This window comes from Glycine max, chromosome 10 (assembly GCF_000004515.6).
Source record: "Glycine max cultivar Williams 82 chromosome 10, Glycine_max_v4.0, whole genome shotgun sequence".
NCBI lineage: Eukaryota > Viridiplantae > Streptophyta > Magnoliopsida > Fabales > Fabaceae > Glycine > Glycine max.
The window spans coordinates 4,302,155-4,325,765 of NC_038246.2; the positions used below are offsets into that span (position 1 = coordinate 4,302,155).

The 23,611-nt window shown below is 32.5% G+C and overlaps 2 protein-coding genes across 2 annotated transcripts; both read left to right on the top strand.

Annotated features, from left to right (window-relative positions):
• The first annotated feature begins 2,988 nt into the window (after positions 1-2,988).
• On the top strand, positions 2,989-5,799 carry LOC100782577 (DNA topoisomerase 6 subunit A). The gene is made up of 2 exons (XM_003537195.5): positions 2,989-3,621; positions 4,769-5,799. The coding sequence occupies exons 1-2, from the start codon at positions 3,109-3,111 to the stop codon at positions 5,513-5,515; spliced, it is 1,260 nt and encodes a 419-aa protein (XP_003537243.1). The 5' UTR covers positions 2,989-3,108; the 3' UTR covers positions 5,516-5,799.
• Positions 5,800-8,274: 2,475 nt separating this feature from the next.
• On the top strand, positions 8,275-11,565 carry LOC100783113 (zinc finger CCCH domain-containing protein 21). The gene is made up of 8 exons (XM_003537196.4): positions 8,275-8,679; positions 8,804-8,888; positions 9,006-9,146; positions 9,267-9,355; positions 9,572-9,760; positions 9,854-9,984; positions 10,192-10,294; positions 11,017-11,565. The coding sequence occupies exons 1-8, from the start codon at positions 8,506-8,508 to the stop codon at positions 11,191-11,193; spliced, it is 1,089 nt and encodes a 362-aa protein (XP_003537244.1). The 5' UTR covers positions 8,275-8,505; the 3' UTR covers positions 11,194-11,565.
• Positions 11,566-23,611: the final 12,046 nt, after the last annotated feature.

Consider the following 23,611-nt stretch of genomic DNA (forward strand, 5'->3'; position numbering starts at 1 on the left):
TGCACACAAGTCACAAAGATATAGTATGTTAAAAAACACGTGGATGAATTTATAAATTTAAAAGGCGAGCCGTACGAATAAATTAAATAATCGTGGAGAGTAATTTTACACGTTATCCATTTGGTCCTTAAATGTATAAAGATGAAGGTATCTCTTAACTTGGTTAAATATTAATTTCTTTGTGATGCAGAAATATCATTGATTTATTGAAATTTTATACATGTAAAAATTGAACATGAATTATTATTTCACTAAAAAGATCATTAGACCATTCTACCAACATTTGAGTTTTTAATGTGTTGGATGATTCCATAAAAATAAAAATAAAAGTGTTGGATGATTGGAACATTTTTTGTTGGCATGTTGTTTATTTTTTCTTCTACGTCTCTTATGCTTTTGTGGGGATGTCGATTTGTGGAACTTTTTTTAGTTGTTTTTTTTCCTTAAAATGGTAGCATTCACTTTTGTTTGGTTATTTTCTAAATTAAAAAATGGAAATAAAAAAGTAAATGAAAATAAGTTCTATAAATTAAAAATATTGAAAAATTGTTCTAATTTGGGATATACTTAAGGGATTTTATTTTAATCCACTAATCTGTCAGCACTACTCAAAATTTTATAGTTGTACATTAAAAAAGTTGAGTGTGCCGAATATACAAATTGATGAAAATTATCACCAGGTGCGTGCGTAGCCACCTTTGTTATATAAAATAAAAATATTTCTTTTATGACTATAATTTTAACTTCATTTATCAATATATTTCAATAAAATAAAATCAGTTTATTCGTTACAAAAAAAGGATTAAAACCTATAGGGGGAAAATAGCTAATTTACTCAACAACCTAAAATTATTAATTTTAACAAATAGTTTAAATGTTTGCTTGCTTGGTTTAAGAAAAGACAAAATTATATTTTCAATCTAATATATTCATTTAAAGTTTTAGATTTTTTTCTTTTTAATAATCATTTAACTTAACTTTTAATTTTAAGTCAATTTTTTTATTAATACATCCACATATATGAAAATAATCTATTTAACAAAAAAAATTATCACTATGTAAAATTCTTCTGAATTAACCACATTTATATGTTTTAGAGGAAGATTAATATTCAATCCATGGCCAGTAAGTTGAAGCAAACTACACACCCATAATCTCTGATAAAAAAAACGTTTTGGTTTAACATTTTCACGATTCACCTTTTTCCTGATTCCTAATTCCATCTCCATGAAGTTGTTCGAGCCTACAAATCCCACCGTCTTATCAAGACCAACATCTTCATTATGGGCATCTTCCATTAATGGAAAAAAGATCTAGGAAAGAAAATGACACTGGCACCTAGTCTCTTCCACAAAACTAAAGAATTCAAAAGAACTCATTACCCAAAACACAAATCATTGACAACAATTGTACCAGCTCAAGTGGTGTCATTCTTGAAGAGAATAGTCATCACAACATAATCATGTCTTCTCATATCCTTTGTGAGTGTTCTAGTTGTTAGGATTTCCAATTCGCATCACACAACCCTTCACATCAAATTTGACAACCTAAACAACAAACCCTCCCCCCAAAAAAGTATCTAAATCAAAATCCTCAACGTACCTAAGGCTAAATATAAATGTCACCAATTAAACTTATTTAGGAATAGCATTCACTGTCATTCTAAAAAAAATTTAACATTCACTGGATTTAGGTATATAGTCACTATCATATTCACGTTAAAAAAAAAAACACTCTTCTTAAGTCTATACTCTGTAAGAATAATATAAGTAAATGTCAACTTATTGAAAGAGTTTGTCTTATCAATTCCTCGTTAAGTTCTTTGTTTTTGTTTTACTTACCTTTTTTCAAAGTGCCAAAAGTGATTATTAAGAAGTTGATTATTATTCAAAGAAATTTTTTATAGGGAAGTGAAGAAGGTAAAAAGAAAATACCATAGTCAAGTTGGAAAAGCATGTGTGGTCCAAAAGAGGCATGTTGACTTAGGGATTAAAAACACATAAGTTTCTTTAATGAAACATTGTTAGGTAAATGGAGATGGAGCATGGTTTACCAAAGAGGCTCATTGTGTGTGTGTGTGTGGGTGGTGGGGGTAAGTAAAGTTCAGTCAAAGGCTCATTGTGTGTGGGGGAGATATTAGAGTATTCTTTTGTCTTATCCGTTTGGTTTATAAAGGAAAAATAATTATGATTAATTGAGAGTTTGGTGAGAAGATAAGGATCAATCCCAGATAATATCTAAATAATTTAATCTTAATATTAAAATGTTAATCACTTTGTCCAATCATTTATACTAAACTGTAAATATGATGATTGGAAGGAATTGTTGGAAAATGAGGTGAGTAAAAAAGTCTTTCAATTGACAGAGGGGTTTGAGAAAGGCATGTGGAGGACACAACCAGGATAATTTGGTTTGAAAGGATGAGTACTTAGAAATTAGGAAAAATGGTATATGAAGACAAGATTTCGGTTAGATAAATGGATGGGAGAAGAATGTTTGACTAGTTCATATGCTAGAGTGTTTTGAATTCTAAGCAACGAAATTAGGAGGTGGTTTGTTTTTTGGGAAGTCAATAATCTGAACAGTGTGTTGAGCGGTGTGAACTTACAAGAAGGAAAGTTGGACATGTGGATTTGGTCAAAAGATAACACATGTGATTATACTATGCTGGTTCGGCATATCTAGACATACACAAAATAAGAATGAGAGTTCAACCCGATGAGTCATAGAGCAGTATTTGGAAGATTAAAGTTCCAGCTAAGGCTTTCATGTTCATGTGGAGGGTGTTTAAGAACAAAGTATTATTTACACCTTTGTTTGAAAAAAGTATTATTTCATATTTCATATCACCTAATAAACAAGTAGAATGTAGAAAGATATTTCTCCTTTAAATTCAATACTTTTAATAAGCAAGTTACTAAATTAATCAATTAATAAAATAAAGTTGTTGAAATAAATAAATAAATAAAAATTGAGGTTTATTACAACACTCCTTAGTCCTTAGTCCCTTTTAGTTCTTCTTACTTTCATTGTCAGCGTCAAAACCCTGTCTAAGCTCCCCAAAACGCAAAACCCGCGGCACCATCTCATTTTCATTTCCCGCCCAACATGGCAGACAACAAAAAGCGCCGGCGAAAGGACCCCGCCGGCGACGAGCTCCCCTTCAAAAACAAGCTGAAACCGGACTCCGCAATCATGGAAACCCTAAAGCAGTTCTCCGCCTCATCCTCCTCCTCCTCCGCCTCCGTCTCACAAACCCTAACCCTCCAGGACCTCTCCCTCCCCTTCCGCTGCCGCGAGGTGGCGGACCTCTCCCTCTCCTCCGTGCAGTCCAACATCGAGTCCCTCATTCTCCGGATCGCCCACTCCATCCTCTCTGGCCACGGCTTCTCCTTCGACGTCCCCTCCCGCTCCGCCGCCAACCAGCTCTACGTCCCCGAGCTCGACCGCATCGTCCTCAAGGACAAATCCTCTCTTCGCCCCTTCGCGAATATCTCCACCGTGCGGAAGTCCGCCATCACCGCCCGCATTCTGCAGCTCATCCACCAGCTTTGCCTCAAGGGCATCCACGTCACCAAGCGTGACCTCTTCTACACCGACGTCAAACTCTTCCAGGACCAGGTATCATATATCTATTCATATCATCCACCATTTTTACAACTAATTAATGAAAATGTTAATGGTGTTTTGACTCTATGTACCATCGCCAAAAGTTGTTGGCACGTTAATCAAGTTCTGTGATTTGATCTCTGACTTTACCCCAAAATGGGCCGATCCGGTAAAAGAGATGTCAAATAAGAAGTTTTGGTTTTTAAATCCCTTTTCCTCCCTGCATGTAACTCTGGTAAGATAGCGTGCAGTTACTTGATAGTTTGTCTGACGAGGGGGTGGAATCTGTGTGTTCCATAACTAGTATACCTCTTAGAAAGATCATCAAGTAACTTAAGAATAACTTCCGTGTTTGGATAAACAAACTTCTTCGTAAACACTTACTATAAGAAAAGAAAAATAGAAGCTAAAGTGAATTGAAGTTCTCCCATGAACCAAAATCAACTTATGTATTTCAGATTTTAGAGAAGTTAGACTAAAGAGCTTTCATAAAATATGTGTATAAGTTGATTTTCAGCATGTTTGGAATTGGACACCTGTTTGAAACAGGGAAATCTCCTCAATTACGGTGAAAAACGTGAAAGCTAGAATGTTGCTTCTGATTTAACTTTAAAAACCATATTGACACTCTGAAACCAAACATGCTATTTATTTTATGAAGCTTGTGGAAAAGTTTATTCTTAGGCCAGGTTTTTGGATAAACTTCTCCATAAGGCATAAGCACTTACAGGAGAAGGAAATAAGAAACAAGAATGAATTGAGTTTCTCCCATAAACTAAAATTAGTTTATGCATAAGTTAAAACAACTTTTGGAAAAGCTAAATGAGAGGACTTCTACAAATTGGCTTATGCATAAACTAGTTTTAGCTTATGTTAGAAGCTTATTTCATTTTTCTTTCTTGTTTTTTTCTCCTATAAATGCTTGTGGTGAAGTTTATCCAATCGGAGTAGAGTTAGACTGACTGACAAAAGTTTGAGTATTTAGAAAATGCAGGATGAAAAGTGGAGGTTTTAGAAGTCAGGAGACAAAAACAAACAATAGGCAATTTTACAGGGACAAAACATTGTTAACCCATAAATAAATCATCATTTATCTTCTTTTTTACAGTGCTGTTGTTTTTACAAAAATAAGCAATTCACCAAATTTTGCGTGAATCAGATCCAATCTGATGCTGTTCTGGATGATGTGTCCTGCATGCTGGGGTGCACTCGGTCCAGCCTCAATGTTGTGGCTGCAGAGAAAGGGGTGGTGGTTGGGAGGTTGATTTTCAGTGACAATGGGGATATGATTGATTGCACCAAAATGGGGATGGGCGGGAAGGCAATTCCACCGAATATTGATCGAGTTGGGGATATGCAGAGTGATGCTTTGTTCATTCTGTTGGTGGAGAAGGATGCTGCTTATATGAGGTTGGCTGAGGATAGGTTCTATAACCGCTTTCCATGCATAATTGTGACTGCAAAGGGGCAGCCCGATGTTTCCACTAGGCTGTTCTTGAGGAAGATGAAGATAGAGTTAAAGCTGCCGGTGCTGGCTCTAGTTGACAGTGATCCTTATGGGTTGAAGATTCTGTCGGTTTATGGCTGTGGGTCAAAGAACATGTCTTATGACAGTGCCAACTTAACCACCCCTGATATCAAGTGGCTTGGGGTTAGGCCTAGTGATTTGGACAAGTACAAGATACCTGAGCAGTGTAGGTTGCCGATGACCGAGCAGGATATTAAGACTGGCAAGGACTTGCTTGAGGAGGATTTTGTCAAAAAGAACCCTGGTTGGGTGGAGGAATTGACCTTGATGGTCAAAACTAAGCAAAAAGCTGAAATACAGGCTTTGAGCACCTTTGGTTTTCAGTATCTGTCAGAAGTTTATTTGCCCTTGAAGTTGCAGCAGAAGGATTGGCTGTGACCTCGGAGTAATGTAGTAATATCTAAGAATTAAAATGGTGGTTATGCCACTACTTCTCCCAACAACTTAGTCATTCTATAACATCTGTGCACAATTTTCACTGGAATGTGGATACATTTTTAAGTATCCTTCATTGAAAAATTGTTAAAAAATTATGTTGATGGTCTTATGCTTTTCCAGACTGAGTTTATAATTGTCTTATTGTTCTTGCATCAGTTAACAGACAACTGGATTTATAAAATTATAAAGCTCGAGTGCTTTTGAATTGCTTGAGTTTTCCTTGATCTTGCTCCTAATTCTGAACTCAAAGCATCAAGCATCATATGTCTCTATTTGTCCGATTAGTACAAGTTTATTCGCCCTTGAAATTGCAGTTGAAGGATTAGCTATGACCTGTGAATAATGTAGAATATTTAAGAATTGAAATGAGGGTTATGCCACTGTTTGTCCCAACAGCTTAGTGAAGCTGTTGCATGTCTACCCAATTTACTCTGGATCGTGGATGAATTTTTAAGTAACCTTTACTGAAAATTGTTCCAAGATTATGTTGATGGTCTATGCTCTTTCTGATCGAGTTTATAATTTTCCGTCGTATTGTTTTCTTGTTCTTCCATCCGTAAACGGGGGACCAAGTTTATTAAATTATAAAACTCGAGTTTTTTTAGAATTGCTTGAGTTTGATCTTGCTCCAAATTCTGAACTGAAAGAATTCTATCTGATTAGTGATACTTATGTTATTGTGGTCCACAGAGTATATGCAATGCCAGATCATCGGACTCATAAATCAGATATTTATAGATTAACCGGAAGGAAAGAGATTTACAATTAAAAATCTGCAGGAGAACAGAATATTGTTTGCATGGCTAAGAAACTCATATTATTCCATCTCATAGGTCTGACTCATTCGAAAGAAGGAAAGTAGAATAATAAATTGTCAAATAAACAGTGTGGACAGTTTCATTCGCATAGTAATAATGGTTAAAAAGTAATCATCATTGATTAAAGAAACGGTGTTAGGTATTTCCTTATGAATTAGCCGAGCTTGGAAACACTTAAATACTTAATGCAAAATATTACTTGAACTTGAAAATTGTGATAAGAATTCATTTCCAACCAAATGCTCATATAGTTCTCACCTCTCGGTGACCTCTTCAAAAAAAATTCCTCTCCTAATTGTAACTTCAAATGATTAACCTTAATACTTTTGTAATAATCGAAATCATGATTAAGACCTTGGTGAATGTTTAATTTTACATGCCAACTTTTTTAACCCCCCCTTCCCCCTCTCTCATTGCCATGTAGTGGCCATTGTGATTTATGTCAATATTTCATATTGCTAGTGCTAAAGCATGTTGAAATGTCTTTTTCTTTTTCTTATTTTTTTTCTATTTTATAAAAAGTATAACATGTAAATAATGTATTTTGTTATAAGATGATAAAGAACATGTTAGCCTATTAGGATACTTTACATGGGAAAAAGAGAGACACCAAGATTCATAATAACATGCTAATAGTGGGAAAAAAAAAACAACAATATAAATGCTAGCAATAGTAATAGTAATGTATACGTGTTAGTTTGAGTTTTTAATTAATTAGGATGCCAATAGTAGAAAAAAAACTCCAAAAAAAACCTCATTTCATGCGGTAATTTTAGAAATAAAGTTTTGAAAATTAAATAATTTTATTATATTTTAGAATTTATTTTTTGAAATATATTTAGTATTTTATATAAACTCTACTCACCTAAGAATTTAACATAATTAATTAAATAAGATATATGAATTATTATAAATCATCTAATATTTATCTTGATTTTTACCAATATTTTTTTCATTGAACATTTATATAATATGTATTACAAAAGTACAACTTACAAGTAGTAATTTTTTTTATAAATATTTTTGGAAAAAAACAATGTGAAGAGAAAAAAAGCAATTGTAATCCGAAATATCCCTTATTTTTTTCTCAGATTTTGGGTAAATAGTTATTTTGTCCTTATATATGTAATTCGCTGACAAATGCATTCTTGAAAGATGAAAAATATAAAATTTAATCTCCAAAAGTGTAAAAATGTCACAAATATATGAGACCATTAAATTTCATCTGTCACCATTTACATGATCTATAAGGACGAATTTGTCATTGAAACATATTTGTCATATAATATTTTCTTAGAATTTTGGTCTTTCCATCCTCTGGGAATAGGAGCATAAATAATCACTTTTATCCATGAATGTATAATTTGCTAACAAATACGTCCCCGAAAAGATGGAAATACAAAATTTTATCTCCGAAAGTATAAAAAGTGCAACAAATATATCTTGGTGTTAATTTTAATCCGTCATCATTAATAAAATTAATGACATTTTCGTCCAATAATGATAATTTATTGACATTTTGGTCAAATTGAACATATTGACATTTAGGTAAAAAAAAATTACTGACATTTTCCTTCAATAAAAAAAATATTGGCATTTTCATCCAACAAAAAATTACTAACATTTACGTCAACAAATAAGTTTTTTACTAACTTGTTTGTCTAATCTAATTAACATGACCACGTTGATAATTATTTCATTCCTATGTGCCATGTAGACTAATTTATTAGCTATGACAAACGAAATTTAACGGTCGAATATATTTATCATAATTTTTACACTAAATTTTATATTTTCATCTTTCACACCATATTTATTAACAAATCACACGTTCTCAAAAATAAAAGGGACTATTTACTCATATAATTTTTTTTTTAAGAATAACCTAACCGGAGTGCATTTGAAGGGTAGATCTGGAATTCGAACTCTTCGTAAGTTCCGGAATCTACACCACCCCTAGGCTCTTCGCTCCAAACTCCGAACCCTAACCTAACCCAACCATCTTCTTCGCCTCGAGCACATCTTACCCTAATTCGATTATTCCCCAATTTCATCGAACCAATCAATAAATCATATACACATTTTTTGTTTAATTTTTGATGCCGATAAAAAATGCCGCCGAAGCAGCAGCAATCGAAAGCTGATTTAGCGAAGAAGCAGAAGATTGTAGAGGACAAAACCTTCGGTCTCAAGAACAAGAACAAGAGCAAAAATGTTCAGAAGTATGTCCAGAACCTCAAGCAATCCGTGCAGCCCAGGCCCGATGCCGCCAAAGTCGATGCCAAGGTATATAATATAATAATATATTCCTCTATTTTTTTTGTTTTGATTGATTTTTTGTTAATTATAAACTCGATTATGGGATTGTAACATTAGAAAAAAAACATGTGTGATGTTGATTTGATAACAGAAAAAGAAGGAGGAAGATAAGGCCAAGGAGAAGGAGCTGAATGAGTTGTTCAAAATCGCTGTTACTCAGCCCAAAGTGCCAGTTGGTAATCATTTTAGAAATTTTCTGATTTCTGAGTTTAAAGTTTTTTTTTTATTCAATGGGTTTATTGATTGGTGTTGCTGGAAGTGGATCCTGATATATCTGAATTTGTCTTGGGCAGGTGTTGATCCCAAGTCCATATTATGTGAGTTTTTTAAAGTGGGGCAGTGTGCCAAGGGCTTCAAATGCAAGTTCTCGCATGATTTGAATGTTCAGAGGAAAGGGGAGAAGATTGACATTTACAGTGATAAGCGTGACGAGGGTATTGCTTATAGTTCAATGATGATTATTATTGTTTGCTGCATTTTGTTTTGGTTTTGATGGCTTTTATTTTTTCTTCTTTTCTTTATCTAACCCAGTGATTTGGTTCCTTTGTTGTCAGAAACAATGGAGGATTGGGATCAGGAGACCTTGGAGAAGGTGGTGGAGTCGAAGAAAACCGAGTATAATCAGAATAAACCAACTGACATTGTAAGTTTTATTAGATTTGTAGGAAACTTGGAATCGTAACTGTTATATTGATTTGTTTGATATTTGGTTTCATTTTTCGTGGTTCACTATGGTTTTGCTATGTTCTGGGGCTTATTTTGGATGTTTGATGGTATTGCATTATTTTCAAATTGTATTTGTCATTTGGCTTATACTGCTCCACATGACTGTTGTGTGTTATTTGTGTGCTATGTCCAGGTCTGTAAATACTTTTTGGATGCAGTAGAAAAGAAGCAATATGGTTGGTTTTGGGCCTGCCCCAATGGTGGTAAGAATTGCCATTATAGACATGCTCTTCCACCTGGTTATGTTTTGAAATCTCAAATGAAGGCTTTGTTAGAGGAAGAAAGTGAAAAAATATCAATTGAAGAGGAGATTGAAAACCAGGTGTTTTTTTTCTTCTTTTCTTACAATAAGCCATGTCATTCAAATAGTCAATATTGTATCCGGTTATCTAACAAAGTACTTAACACGGTTTAGCGTGCCAAAGTGGCAACTACAACTCCTATGACTCCTGAGTTATTCTTTGAATGGAAGAAGAAGAAGATAGAAGAGAGAGATGCCAATATAGCTGCACAACAGGCAGAGAGGGCTAAGAATGATCGCATGAGGTATATCCACTATCTGTTCCCTATGGTTCACTTGTAAAATGTATGTATATATGCCCCCCACCCTCTTTTACTCAATGGGAAAAAGTGAGGGAACTGCATGTTGTTGAACCTGTTTAAAAAAACATGTTCTAAGTGGTTATGAAGGTGGACAATATTTTACTTTTTTCCCCTGATAATCTGGTTACATTATTTTCTCCTTCAATGCAGTGGTCGGGAGCTATTTTTGTCAAATGCTAGCTTGTTTGTGGATGATGCAGAAGCATATGACGTGTACCAGAGAGAACCAGAATCTTATGAAACTGAACAGAATGTAAGTTCTTTATTCATGTCTTTCTCTGCATAATTTGATTTAATATAGTTTGAATTGTGATAACCAACCTGGCAAATGCAAATCTGAGGTAAATGCTGCTGGATGATTTCCATTCACATAAAAAAAGCTGCAGTACAAGTGCAATGTCAGGAATGTTGTGGCTTTTGTACAAAATAAAAATTTCACAATTGCAAAGACAAAAAATTGGCTGTAATTGCATTGTTGTAGCCACGATGAGTGGTATCTGCTATGTAGTGCACAACTTGTGCTTGTTTCTAAAAGGCCATTGCATTGGTATGTAGGTTCTATTAAACTTCTCCATAAGCATTTATAGTAGAAGTAAGAAGCTTCTCCCATAATGTATCAGTAACGAGTTCCAAAAATAAAAAAGTAAAAGTTCTTGAATAAAAATCATACCTTTATTAGTGCTTGCACCTAGGTTGCTGATGTGGTTGTCCTTTAAAGCAATACTCTTGTCAAATCACGTTATTGTGTTTTCCCTTGGTCATGGAGCTCTGCCCTGAACAATGAATTATTGCCAGTTTGAAGTTTTTCTTTCTTCACCATTACAAGAGGAGAATATTGGCCTCTAGCACTAGCTCCCTTGACTCATTCTTCCTTTATTCAGTATGCAGTTTAAACGCATGCTTTAAGTATGTAATGTGGTATGTTTTTACATCAACTGTATACTTCGTTTTTCTAATTGTTGGATCCAACTTCAGGGGAATAGGAATGCTGCTGAAGATGGCCCCTGCTCCTCAGCAACAGCTGCTTCTGATGGTGAAGATCTTGATGACATAGATGACGATGATGAGTTAGACATGGATGAGTTAGATGAATTGGAAGCAAGCTTATCCAAGACATCAATCCAAATAAAGGAAACAGGAGCTGAAGCTTAATCCGGAGAATTTTTCGCAATCTTCATGTGATATTTTTATGCCTCTGCTGAACAATAGAGCATTTTCCTGTGGCCACTCGCTCTCCTTGCTTCCAGGCAGGGTTTTTGAATGAAGGCTGTGGTGATAATGATATTACTATTTGCTGCATCGCATTTGGTATGAATAATGGCAGTTTGGTATAATCCACTTTCCTTTTTTGTTAGACCTCTTATTGGACCTTAGACAGACATTTTTGTTGTTTGAAATGAGTAGTCTTGTGTAGACTGTACCTGATTTGAACATGAGTTTCCTCTATATGTCGAAAGGGGTCTTTAATTGTTCTTGTGCTTGTGATTTTCTTGAAACCATCAAAGCATAAAGTGGTATTTGTTATGTTATGGATGTTATAGCTAGATACCTTGGGCTTTAGGGGATATTTGGGATTTTGAGGTGGAGTTAGTTTTCTTACCCTGTTCTTGGATTTTAAAAAGACTTCAAGAACAGTTTTTTTTTACCTGTTTGATATTTTTATAGGAAGAAATTATGAAAGAACAAATAGGACCTATAGAGACCCTACTTTTTTAGATGAACAAAATATACTCTGTGAAAAACATTACACTGATACCATATTAACCTTCTAATTTGAAAAATATTACTTCGTGTACTCTACATAGGAGATTGTTGTAGTGTAGACGTTAAAAGAGGGGTATTGTGTGCAACCCGGAAAAATCCCAGAACATGCTAACGTAATTTAGTCTTTCTAATCCATCCATTTTGTACAAAAAGGAAGAAGAAAACTGCTTTTGCGTAATAAAAATACTAAAATTATCCTTATTTTTACTCTTTTTTCTTTTCTTTCACTACATATTTATACCATTTTATTTATATTATGTTTTTTCCCCTTTTTTTACACAACCGAACAATAGGAAAAAAAATTTGTTTACCTTTTGTTTTATCTATTTCCTCTCCTATTAAATAACCTAAAAATCATTTCATTTTCTACTCTTTTCGTAGGATAGGTGACCTTGAGTTTTTCAGCCTATCACACATTTTTAAGAAGCTAATCAAGTTACCAATTCGTTTGCTAAGTTTGGCCTATCGATTTGGCAGAATCTGGATCCTAGCGGGAGGAAGCGCAAGGGGAGTGCATTAGGTTCCGGAATTCAGGATATTTTTTAGGGGAAAATTTAGAAAGGAAAGTGTAATAGTAAAAGTGTGAATAATTGGTAAAGCTTAACTATTTTAAAAAAAGGAGAAAAATAATAGGAATAATTGATAAACATTTATACAAATCATTGTTGGAAGGAGACAATTCACATGAGTATCTTTTGGAGGAATTTAAAAATCTCGATGATTCACTAAGATATTCTTTTTCAATTATATGTGTAACAAAAAAATATTAATAAAGCATAATTAATAAATTGATCCTATAATTTTTTCTATTTAATTTGGTTCTTAACCTTTTTTTTTTCATTTCATTTTGATGTTTAATGTTTTATTTTAAGTTAGTTCAATTTGTCATTGTGGCAGTTTGGTAGTCAAAACTAAAAAATGTTCAAGCGCAATCGACAAATTAAACTAATTTGAAATCAATTGAAAAGATAGAGAACAAAAATGAAACGGAAAAAGTTAAAGAACCAAACAACTACTTATACTTAATAATAATTAAGGAGTAGAAAATAGAGTGATAATAATTAAAGAGTAGAAAATAGTGTCTCTCAATATACTGAATTCAAATCGGATATAATGTTTATACATGTATTTCGAAGACCCTGTTTAGTTGATCTTTTCACGAATACTATTCTGCCCCCATATCTTAATTGGGGATACACACCAATGCTGTGTCAAAAGTGGATAACCCTTTGAGGTAGGTTTTACATGCAATTGATAAATTGAGAAAAGTATAAGACCCAAATATATTCTAAAATTAAAATGATTAAAAGATTATATTGGATGATGTTAAATAATTGTATTATAAATTTTATTTTATTTATGCTTAAAATAACATGATGCTGACATTTGGATAATTATTATTTATTGATTAATATCCCTTATTAGGGTTATATAAGTGTATCTTTTTTTACCATTATCATCAATGAATGAAATATGAGTTTTATCTAATTTTCTTTAGTCTCTTCAGTCTTAGTAATAGTCTTTTAGGTTAATTTTCCGGAAATAGAAAATTGCTTTCTATGATCAAATAATTTGAAACAGTATGATAAGATTTCGTACAATGTGCTCCGAAAGCAGACATAACACAGAATGGATCTCTGAATTGAATTGAATTGAATTGAATTGAAAGGGGCCACATGAACTGTTTTTTTAAGTGCCAAAGATAGTTGCATGCCATTACGGTAACCAAAAAGATATCTTCCTTTTGTGATGTTTTGTCTTAGAAAGACATGTTATTTTCATTACGGGAATTATATATATCTTTTCTTATAGATTAATTCTCTCACTTTTGCCCCATCCAACACACTGGTTAACACGAGTCCTAGATAGATACATTTGGGTCGTAAATGACTTCAGGTTTTTCATGTTTCAATTCAATCCAAATAATTGGAACTTAACAATTACCACCCCCCTTAAACTCACGCTTGATCATAATTAATTGACTCTTTTTTTTTTATTTCTAAAATCAAAACTTCTATTATTTTTTAATGAGTGAGTCAATATAAAAGTACGGATCCATATACTTGAGCATATAGGTTAAATAAAGATTTAGAATAAGAAGAATTATCCTATTCCAATATGATAATATTGTGTCACAAATTTCAACTTCATTTATATACAACCCATCACTACAATACCATTATCAATTACAAAACCAAACACAAAACTGTTACATCGACAAATTGAACTTTGTTGTCTCTTCTCTGCTTACACTATCACATTAGAGTAATGAGGAATCACCTGTTCTTAACCCGAAAGCAACCCATGTCAAAAATTGAATTCCAACCTTGTAGGTGATAGTGTATTTTTTTAAAAATAGTAAAAAAAAATATTTCAAACACTGAAAAAATATTATTTAAAGTACTTTAACAATGATATATATTATAAGGATTAAAATAAAAATATCATAAATTTACAAGAACAAAAAAAAATATTAAATCAGAAGAACGAAAAAAGTATTTAAACCTATTTAAAATGAATTTTTGTAGTGGATATTAGATCATAAAATATAAGGTACGTTATTTTTTTTTAATAAATTTTTAAAAGTCAAAATTCTTATTTATGATTATTTAATTTTTATGTAGAAATCAAGCGTGGAAATATTACTTAAATGGAACCTCTCACTCTCCATGTCGCAGTCAAGTTAAATATCGCACTCGGAAATTGTTGGGTCCATTTTTTATATTCTTATCAGTGAGCACTACTGTTTACGAAATACTTCCACCTCTCTGGCAGTTTTGGTGCACACCCACTCAGGTGAAGCATGGTTCTACAAGTAACCTTGTCACAAATGCCAAAACAATATGGACCCTTCATGTACCTCAAAATGGGACATAAGTAAATGGTCCAAGTCTCTGATCTGCTGTAACTACGTACCTCAAAACCCTTAACCAAAGAAAACTAAGAAGGAAAAAAATCATTCTAGCTTATGAGAGGTGTTAATTAAATAAGTTGTGTCTTAAACACTTGATTTTCATTTGTGTTTTATATATTTGTAAAACAAAATTTTCGACTAATAAAAAAATTAAAAATTAATTAAAATATCTTATTGAACATAATCATAATTATTTGATTCTGTTGTCTCTTTACAATGTTCAAATAGCAAAATATAAGCTTGGATTTTAAACTAACTGTCAAATATGGTTGAAATACCACAAAATAAATAAATAAATAAATGGTTTAATTTTTATTTTTTTTTAACAGCTTGTACTTCTCATTTGAAACCTGACCCTGCTGACCATGAATAACCTAAAGCTTAAAGCTAGGCGTGCTTTTTCAATAATTGTCAAGTTAAGTTTAGATAAGTAAATGAGGATATAGCAGTCTCCTCGTGTTTGGTTAAAACTTAGAAATAAAAGGATAATTCTTTGACATTTATTATACTTTGAAATTGATATTGTCTTTGATTTTATTTTCAATGAAAAACAAATGCATACTTTTACGTAACATAAAGTAAATAATATTGTTTCAAGGGAATTTCCCACAACAATGTGGGGAGACATGGTTCATATTCAGTATTTGACTTCTTAGTTCTTACCGTGTTAAATAGAGTTGTCTTTGAAAAAAGAATACATGCGAGAAGGAAAAAAAAAATATTATGATTAACGTAACTATTACTTCCAATCTCTTCTTTTTCTAAACATTTAAATTTTTTAAAATATTTTTGAAAATATTAAATGTTAATCAATCTGTTTTAAATTTATCCAAGAAATAATATTTCTACTGAAGCTATTTTTAAAGTGTCATTAATTTTAAGAATATAATCATGTATAGTAAAAGAAATATCCTTTATAAGATATTACAATCATAAATAGTCAACTTTCAATAATGAATTTTGAAACTTAAAAGAATTAAAATATTGAATGTTCCAAGATAAAGGAGCAAATTTTCTCCCTCCTTATTTTCTTTCATTCTTAACCTAGACTATCACTATCTTGTACCTAAGTCTATTTTCAATAAAATGTTATTTTAATACATTTTGGTTATTACTTTAATGTTTAATATCTGACCTTAGAGTCAAAAAAATATTTTTTTGACGAAAATTTGAATCCAAATTTATTTACTTTAACCTCTCAATGTCGTCAAAATATCTCACTTACAAATTAAGATGAATTTTTCCACATGGTGTGGCCCTCAAATAATTGACTTATATATACTTTTTATTTCGTAAGTATAACAATTTTTTTTACTTGTGGTCCTTTTATTTGTCTCATCGTTACTTAACAAAAACAGGAGAACAAGAAAGACTAAAACCAACCATTTAAGTAGCTAACCAAATGCAACATTAGTCTCTCATCACTAGATGCAATATAAGGAAATAAAATGTGGAACTGTTCGGATTCGTGATGAGAACTAAGCAAGTCTATTCTAAATCATGAATGCAGTTGTTCAAGAATTTGTTGCTTCAATTTTTTTCATTTTTCCACATTAATTTTGGGGTGAGAATTGATTTTAAAAGATATTCGAACACACTATTATATTTTTTTTATCAACAAATATTAATTTTTGTTAGTAGAAAAAAACACAACATATATATATATATATATATATATATATATATATATATATATATATATATATATATATATATATATATATGTGACATTACTTCTTTTGAGCACTCAATGACATTTCCTTTATTGTCTATCATGATTAGGCTTTGGTAACGGAGATTAATACATTATTATCTCCTACTTTATTGTAACAGAGCTTTTAGTTCAAAACCTTAGAACATGTAGTGGAATTTTCCATCTACGGTTTACATAATAGGCTAGTCATGTTTAAATTTCATATTTATTTCTCTTTTGGATTTAATGTTGATCAAAGAGAGATATAAATACAATGACTTCAGCGGTAATTGTCATGTTAAAATTTGATACAAGAGGATAAGATTTGATCCATGTTAAAATTTGACTGAGTAGCACAATGGGTAATGGAGTTACCAGGGAAAACCTTTTAATAAGCTGTAACTTGTAACGTAGAAATGTAACTTAGGATTTCTCTGTTTAGCTGCTTTCTTGAATTTACCCCTCCGAAAGAAGAGAAAAATAACTCGGGACGATATGAAATGAACTATGAATTACAACAAATTTTACTTTCATTAATTATTGTGAAAAGAAGTGGTGGACTTGGGGTTGGCAGCATTATCTTGTTACAAAATTCAAAAAGGTGCTTTTTCGCAAACATTCTTGCCTTGCTTTACAGTTACCCATGGAGCATGGACCCTTATGTTTTTAAAAGTTGGAATTTCTTCACACTACTGTTATTTTGGCCTTTTCTTGTTCTTTTCATCTGAAAAGCCATTTGATTTGAAATATACGACTAACTTGATCTTCCAGAGACCTCATTCTGCAGTAATTTACAGTTGAGAGTTAATCATCTTTGCCCAAACTGCAGTTATTTCTTCCCAATAATTGTATAGTTCTTGGTTCATTTCCTAAGCAGGTTAGTTTCTTCATAAATAGAGAACCATAAACGATCAAATACAAATAAATTGTAGGTAAGAAATAAGAAAGCTAAATAAGGGTATTAAAAGATATTGTATTTTGACTAAAATGTCCTTACTTAATACCTTTTATCTTTGATACCTACACCATTAGTTGTGAGTTTGAGGAAAAAAATACTCATTAAACTTTAAAGTTCTAAAACATCAATTATTTTGAGAAAAATAGAAAGCTAAAACATCAAAAAATATAAAAAGGAGATAGTCAAACCTATGACCTCTTTCTCCCTTCTCTCTTTACTCTTTCACAACCATTGGGTCAACCTTATATCTCCTAAATAACTTGTAGTTCTTAGGAGAAAAATGTTGAAAAATCTCACGCCGCTTACCTCAATTCTTTAGATACAACTTTTATATTTGTTGGACAAGTTCACTTAATGCCAATAGATTTTAAGATAGAGTTTAACATAATATCAGAACATATATCACATTTTTGTGAATCTTCTATTTTGGGACAAGCGTATGGGGAGAGGGTGTTGAAAAGTTTTACATCGTCTGTTTCAATTCTTGGAGTGCAACTTCTCTTTTTTGTTGGATAATTTTATTTAATGTCAATTAGTTTCTAAGAAGAGATATCTTAGCCAATACTTGAAGAAAGAAATACCTTAAGCAATAAGTATCATCTAAAAAGTAACTTTTTATTATATCATGTGATAGTAAGAGTACTTGTAATCCTTTCCAACAAGAAGAGAATTATACCTCCACTATACTTATTGAAATTATAGGATTGAAATTTCCTCACATCAAAAGAGAGACTCCCTTAATGAGAAAGAAAGAGACTCATACTTTCATTAGCAAAGATATATTTATTGGACTAATGTGTGCAATTAAGTTTTAGTGGGTTGTAATACCCTCTATTGTAGAACCAATAAGAAATTGCCATGTTTTGTTGTTGTCCACATAAAAGAGATTTGTAATTTGTGCCCTATGGGGTAAGTTTGTAATTTCAAGTTGATTTATTATAGGATTTTAATTTTTGTTTGTAAGAAATTAGTTTGTCTGAAGGAGAGGTCATTGAAGTTTGTTTTTGTTTCCCATTGATGCATTTCCATTTGTTAGGTTTAGGCATGACAATGAAACTCGTACCTGTGGATATCCGTCCAAACTCGTCCTGATTTTGACGGGAAATACCTGAGTTGACCGGGTACGGATTCGAGTTCGGGGATTACCTGACTTTTTTAATCGGGGTCGGGGACGGGGATGTCACTACCCGTCCCATACCCATTCCCATACCCACCCTGATGATGAAATTATTAAAATTTTATTAATCACTTGTTAATTTTTTTTATAAATTTTACATAATTTAATATTCTTTTCTTGATGATTTTTGTAGGAAAATGCGCTGCAACTACAAGTAGTTAAAAATAAATGTGTAACCATCAATTTTTTTAAATCAGATTCTCAATATATTTTTTTACAAAAAAAAAATTACAAATCTAAACCGAGGACGGGGCGGGGACGGGGATACCCGATACCTGACGGATACGGGAATGGGATAACAAATTTTAACCCGTTGAGTATCGGGATGAGTACGGGTATATGTTGGGGAGTCGGGATCGAGGACTAGGGAGACAATACCAGTCCCCGCCCCGTCCCATTGCCATGTCTAGTTAGATTGGTTTTTGAACCCTAAGTCTTCCATATGTGCAACAATCAATCCCAATTCCGCCATTAGGTTGCTTAGTGAAGGTTAGCTCTTAACTTTCGATTTTGGGTCCACCTTTGGCCCCGCCAGTGGTTGTTCACTTCATCTTTCTTCGTGTAGGATTCCCAATGAAAGTACGACATCAATGTCAGTGTTTTTGGCTTACGATCTAGTTTCTGAGTCGATGATCTACGGTGAGTAGTTGAGTAACTTCGTCTTTTTTGTTGTAGTGTTGTGTCGTATGTTGTTGAAAAGTGTTTATGTATTTGTGTATGTTATATGTTTGATTATTTAGGAAGAAATTTGTAAAATGAATTGTATTGAAAATTTGTACATATTTGTTTATTTGGTTCTTTACTACACATGGAGAAGATAGTTGAGGAACCATGTGCTAATTTGGAAGATGGTTTTGATGTTAACGAGTGATATGAAGACTTGTAAACATTGTCATGGTGATAATGAGAGGAAGAGGGTGAAGGAGAGGGAGAGTGATAACGATACTGAAGTTTGAGACAAATGTCGATAATGACACTAATGATTAAGCGGGTGAGGAAAAAAATGTTGATGGTTTTGAGTCTAAATTAAAAATTTGATCAACATTAGAGTTGATTATGTTCGTAAGATGTTGTTTGCAAGTGAACAGGATGACTATGTATGGTATTTTGCCTATGCAAAATGTCATGGGTTTGACATTAGGAAAAATGAGGTTGCTTATGATAAGAGGTGACATAAAGTAATGTGTCAGTTTGTACGTAACAAAAAGGAACTTAGGAACAAGAAGCACTTCGTTAGGAATAACTGGAAAAAGGATCATAAATCCTTTACCCCACCCATTATGAAGCTGGGGTAAATACTCAAACTTAAGCAACTCGACTATTGCAAAAAATCGAGCACTTAGGATTCTCTCCTTCACTGACAAGCACTTACTCATGGACTATTGCAAGCATAGAAGACAAAGTTCATGGTTCCTTCTCCTTCAATAACAACACTCATTGCCGGAAATAGGGTTGTCAAAGATGAGACGCATAGTATAACTTAACATTTTAACTAATAATAATAATTGAAATGACGACATTTTCATTCCGAGAGAATAATTTCTTGACGAAAGTAAAAAATAAATTATAAAACAAGTCAAAATTACAAACCTACCCCATGGGAAGAAATTACAAACCTTTATGATGTGGATAACGATCACACGTGGCTGGTTCTCATTGACCATCTGAACATAGGGCATTAGAGCATCTCCAACTGGAGGTGCTTCGTGGGTTTCTTAGCCTAAGGAAAATTTCTTCTGAGTTCTTCAGCGTTGGAGCAAAGTGACATGACATAACCATTTTCTTCTGCGGATGGTACATTCCTTATATAAGAAACCGTTTCTTACCAATAAAAAACCATTATTTTCATAGAATTCGTACTCCTCAACCACAAGAACAACAAAGTGATGAAGCAGAAGAAGAAGATGAACAGTTTCAACAAACTAGATTAAACAAATGAAGCAAACCCTATCGCTAATGTCTCACCCAATTGGACAAAAAGCAACAAAAAGGAAGAGCAAAGGAATGCTTAGAGCAATCATGATGAGTACTTTCAAATGAGGGTTGATGCATTGCGTCAAAAAGGCCTATCTCCATTGCAGAAGTGCATAACTGCTCTTCGTATATTGGCTTATGGCTCACGTGTTGACAATATGGATGAATATGTTCGAATTGGTGAAACCACTACAGTGGAATGCTTGAGGCAATTTGTATCAGGCATCTGCACTATATTTGGGAATGAATACTTGAAGAGACCAAATAACGAAGACACCAAATGACTACTACAAATGAGAGCGACACACGGATTTCCAGATATGTTAGGTTCCATTGATTGTATGCGCTGGAAATGGAAAAATTGTCTAGTTGCGTGGAAAGGTCAATTTTGTCGAAGTGATCATCACAACCCAACAATCATTCTTAAAGTCATGACATCACAAGACTTGTGGATTTGACAGACATATTCTGACACCACGAGTTCAAATAATGACATTATTGTGCTAAATGAATCTAATGTGTTTGATGAAGTTTTGTTAGAACGTGAGCCCGCAGTATAATACACAGTGAATAAAACCCAATATAATATATGATACTATTTAGTGGATGACATTTATTCAGACTTTGCTACATTTGTGAAGATCATCTCAATGCCACAAGGAGAAAAGTGAAAATTATTTACACAATGACAAGAATCAGCAAGAAAGGATGTAGAATGGGCGTTCGGAGTGCTCCAATTTTGATTCGCAATTATACGTGGTTCGACACATTTTTGGGATGCTACTAAAATGAAAAATATCATTTATGCATACATTATATTGTATAACATAATTGTTGAGGAAGAACGTGACACATATCAAAATAATATTGATTACGATAATGTAGGTAATAGCACATCAACATTCGAAGCATCTTTAAGTGCTCACCCTAGCATCAGATCAACATACCTCCAAAGGAGAACAGATGTTCATGACAATTTCAAACAGATTTAGTTGAGCATATTTGGGAACATTTTAGAAATGAAAATAACAATAATTAATTTTATGTAATATTTTCTATTTTCATCATTATGTTTTTTTATTTCAATGTCATTGTGTTTAATTATCTATTATTATGTAAAAATGTATTTTTATATTGTTATGCATTTCCTTTCAATGTTACGTAATTTTTATTATTTTTTAATTGATATTTAAATGTTTATTCAATTATTCATATTTATTATTTGTATACATGAAAATTGAAAAAAAATGAATTAATTATTTTATTTGAATAATAATTAAGTTATAATAAAAAATATAAATGTGTGGACTTTTTTAAGTTTCTTGCAGTTTTTTAGCTATGAGTTTTTTAGGAGTGACATGACATTGTAGGGACCACAAAAAATATTACGAAGACCACAAAAAGATAATTAAGAAATTCATATAAAAAATCATAGTTAAAAATGTTAGGATAACACCCTAAAATAAGAATGCCCCAAATAATTCACCAAAGATTTTTTAATGTGATTTTTATACTTTCACTTATTTCATTTATATCAAGTGCCTATTTTATGTCACAAGATTAGGAATATGATCTTGCTAATTCCCATCACATCAATCATCAAATAATAAAAAATGAGGACTGGAGAATATATGTCCACTCTTATTAAAGGCCACCCAACATATTTGTCATCCATGTGAAGAAATAAAACCATGTAGGTCTAACAGTTCACTTGGCATATCCATGAACTTCTATTTATTCAGTTAGAGCATAGCCATGCAGGACAAAACCCAAAAGAAGCCCACCAAAAACGTCAGCTTGCTTTACCATATCAAATTTGCAAATACATTATACAGGGCAGCATTAAAATAAGAGTAGGCATATAATGAAAAAGTGCATTCTGCATTACTCACTTTTAAGCTTGAAATCACGAGATTATATAATTTGAGGTGAGATACATGCATGTCAAGTAAGTAGTAACAGGGGTACGGTTATTACAAAGACAGAAATAAAGTACCATAGAAGACTAGAATTACTATCCTCATGCTATGCTGCTGCAAAGGCATAATACAGAAAACAAACTATTATTGAAGGATTTTAGAGACATTGTTGGAGTTTCTATGAACTTGGTAGTTTATCTAAGCAACATAGTGCTAATGACTCTCTGGAATTAAGCATGACTAGAGACTAGAGTCATGTGGTTTTGAAGGATGTGACTCCTCTGCTACCTTTTCCTTTCTGCACATTGCTCTCCCTACTTCTTCTACCATTCTGACCAAGTTGATCATTATTTTTGCTTTGATTTGGCCTCTTCTTGGAGGCACTCTAACCATCTTAGCAGCTGGAGAATCAATATTATCATTGGTTTTTGGCATTGCTTCAAATGAATGATGAGTTTTGAGGATACGTAGTGGTAGAACAGAAGCAGCAGATAGTTTATGCCAGAGACAAATAGAGAAAGAAACAGCAAGATTCTGTCAAGTATTTGCGTGAGACAAATGGGTGAACCATATTTATATTGTTAGAGACTTAGAGTTGAGACAATGAATACTGTTACCGTGTACCCTTTGCCCCCAAAATAGAGTGTGGAAAGAATACCTTTTATATGCTAGTGCTGATTGATGATGACACATGAAAGTTTATAGTCATTTAAGTGATAAATAGGTTTTTCTGCCATAAGATAAAGTGATTAGTGGATTATTGTTTTCCAATGCACGTTGAAAAATCTATTTGATAGGATAGGAGGCATGATGGTGAACACCAAATACTAGCAACCTAACAGTTAGATATCTTTTTATTTTGAGGAAACCTAACAGATATCTTAAAATAATAAATTAGTACTAAAATGATCATATTTTAAGCATATCATTACGTATAACTTGTTAATCTAAAGTCTAAAAAGATTAGGACCTATAGTGCTCAAAAAAATAGAATCTATATTATAATACTTTAGGTGATAATTTATCTCATCTCAAAATTTTTAGATATTTAAAATTCTAAATTAGTAAATCTTAATTTATTTTTATTTATAAAATTATTTTGCTCGAGTTAGGTAAGACTACCGTGAAAAATAAAATTGTCTCGAGTAGAAAATAAATTATACAAGAAGTG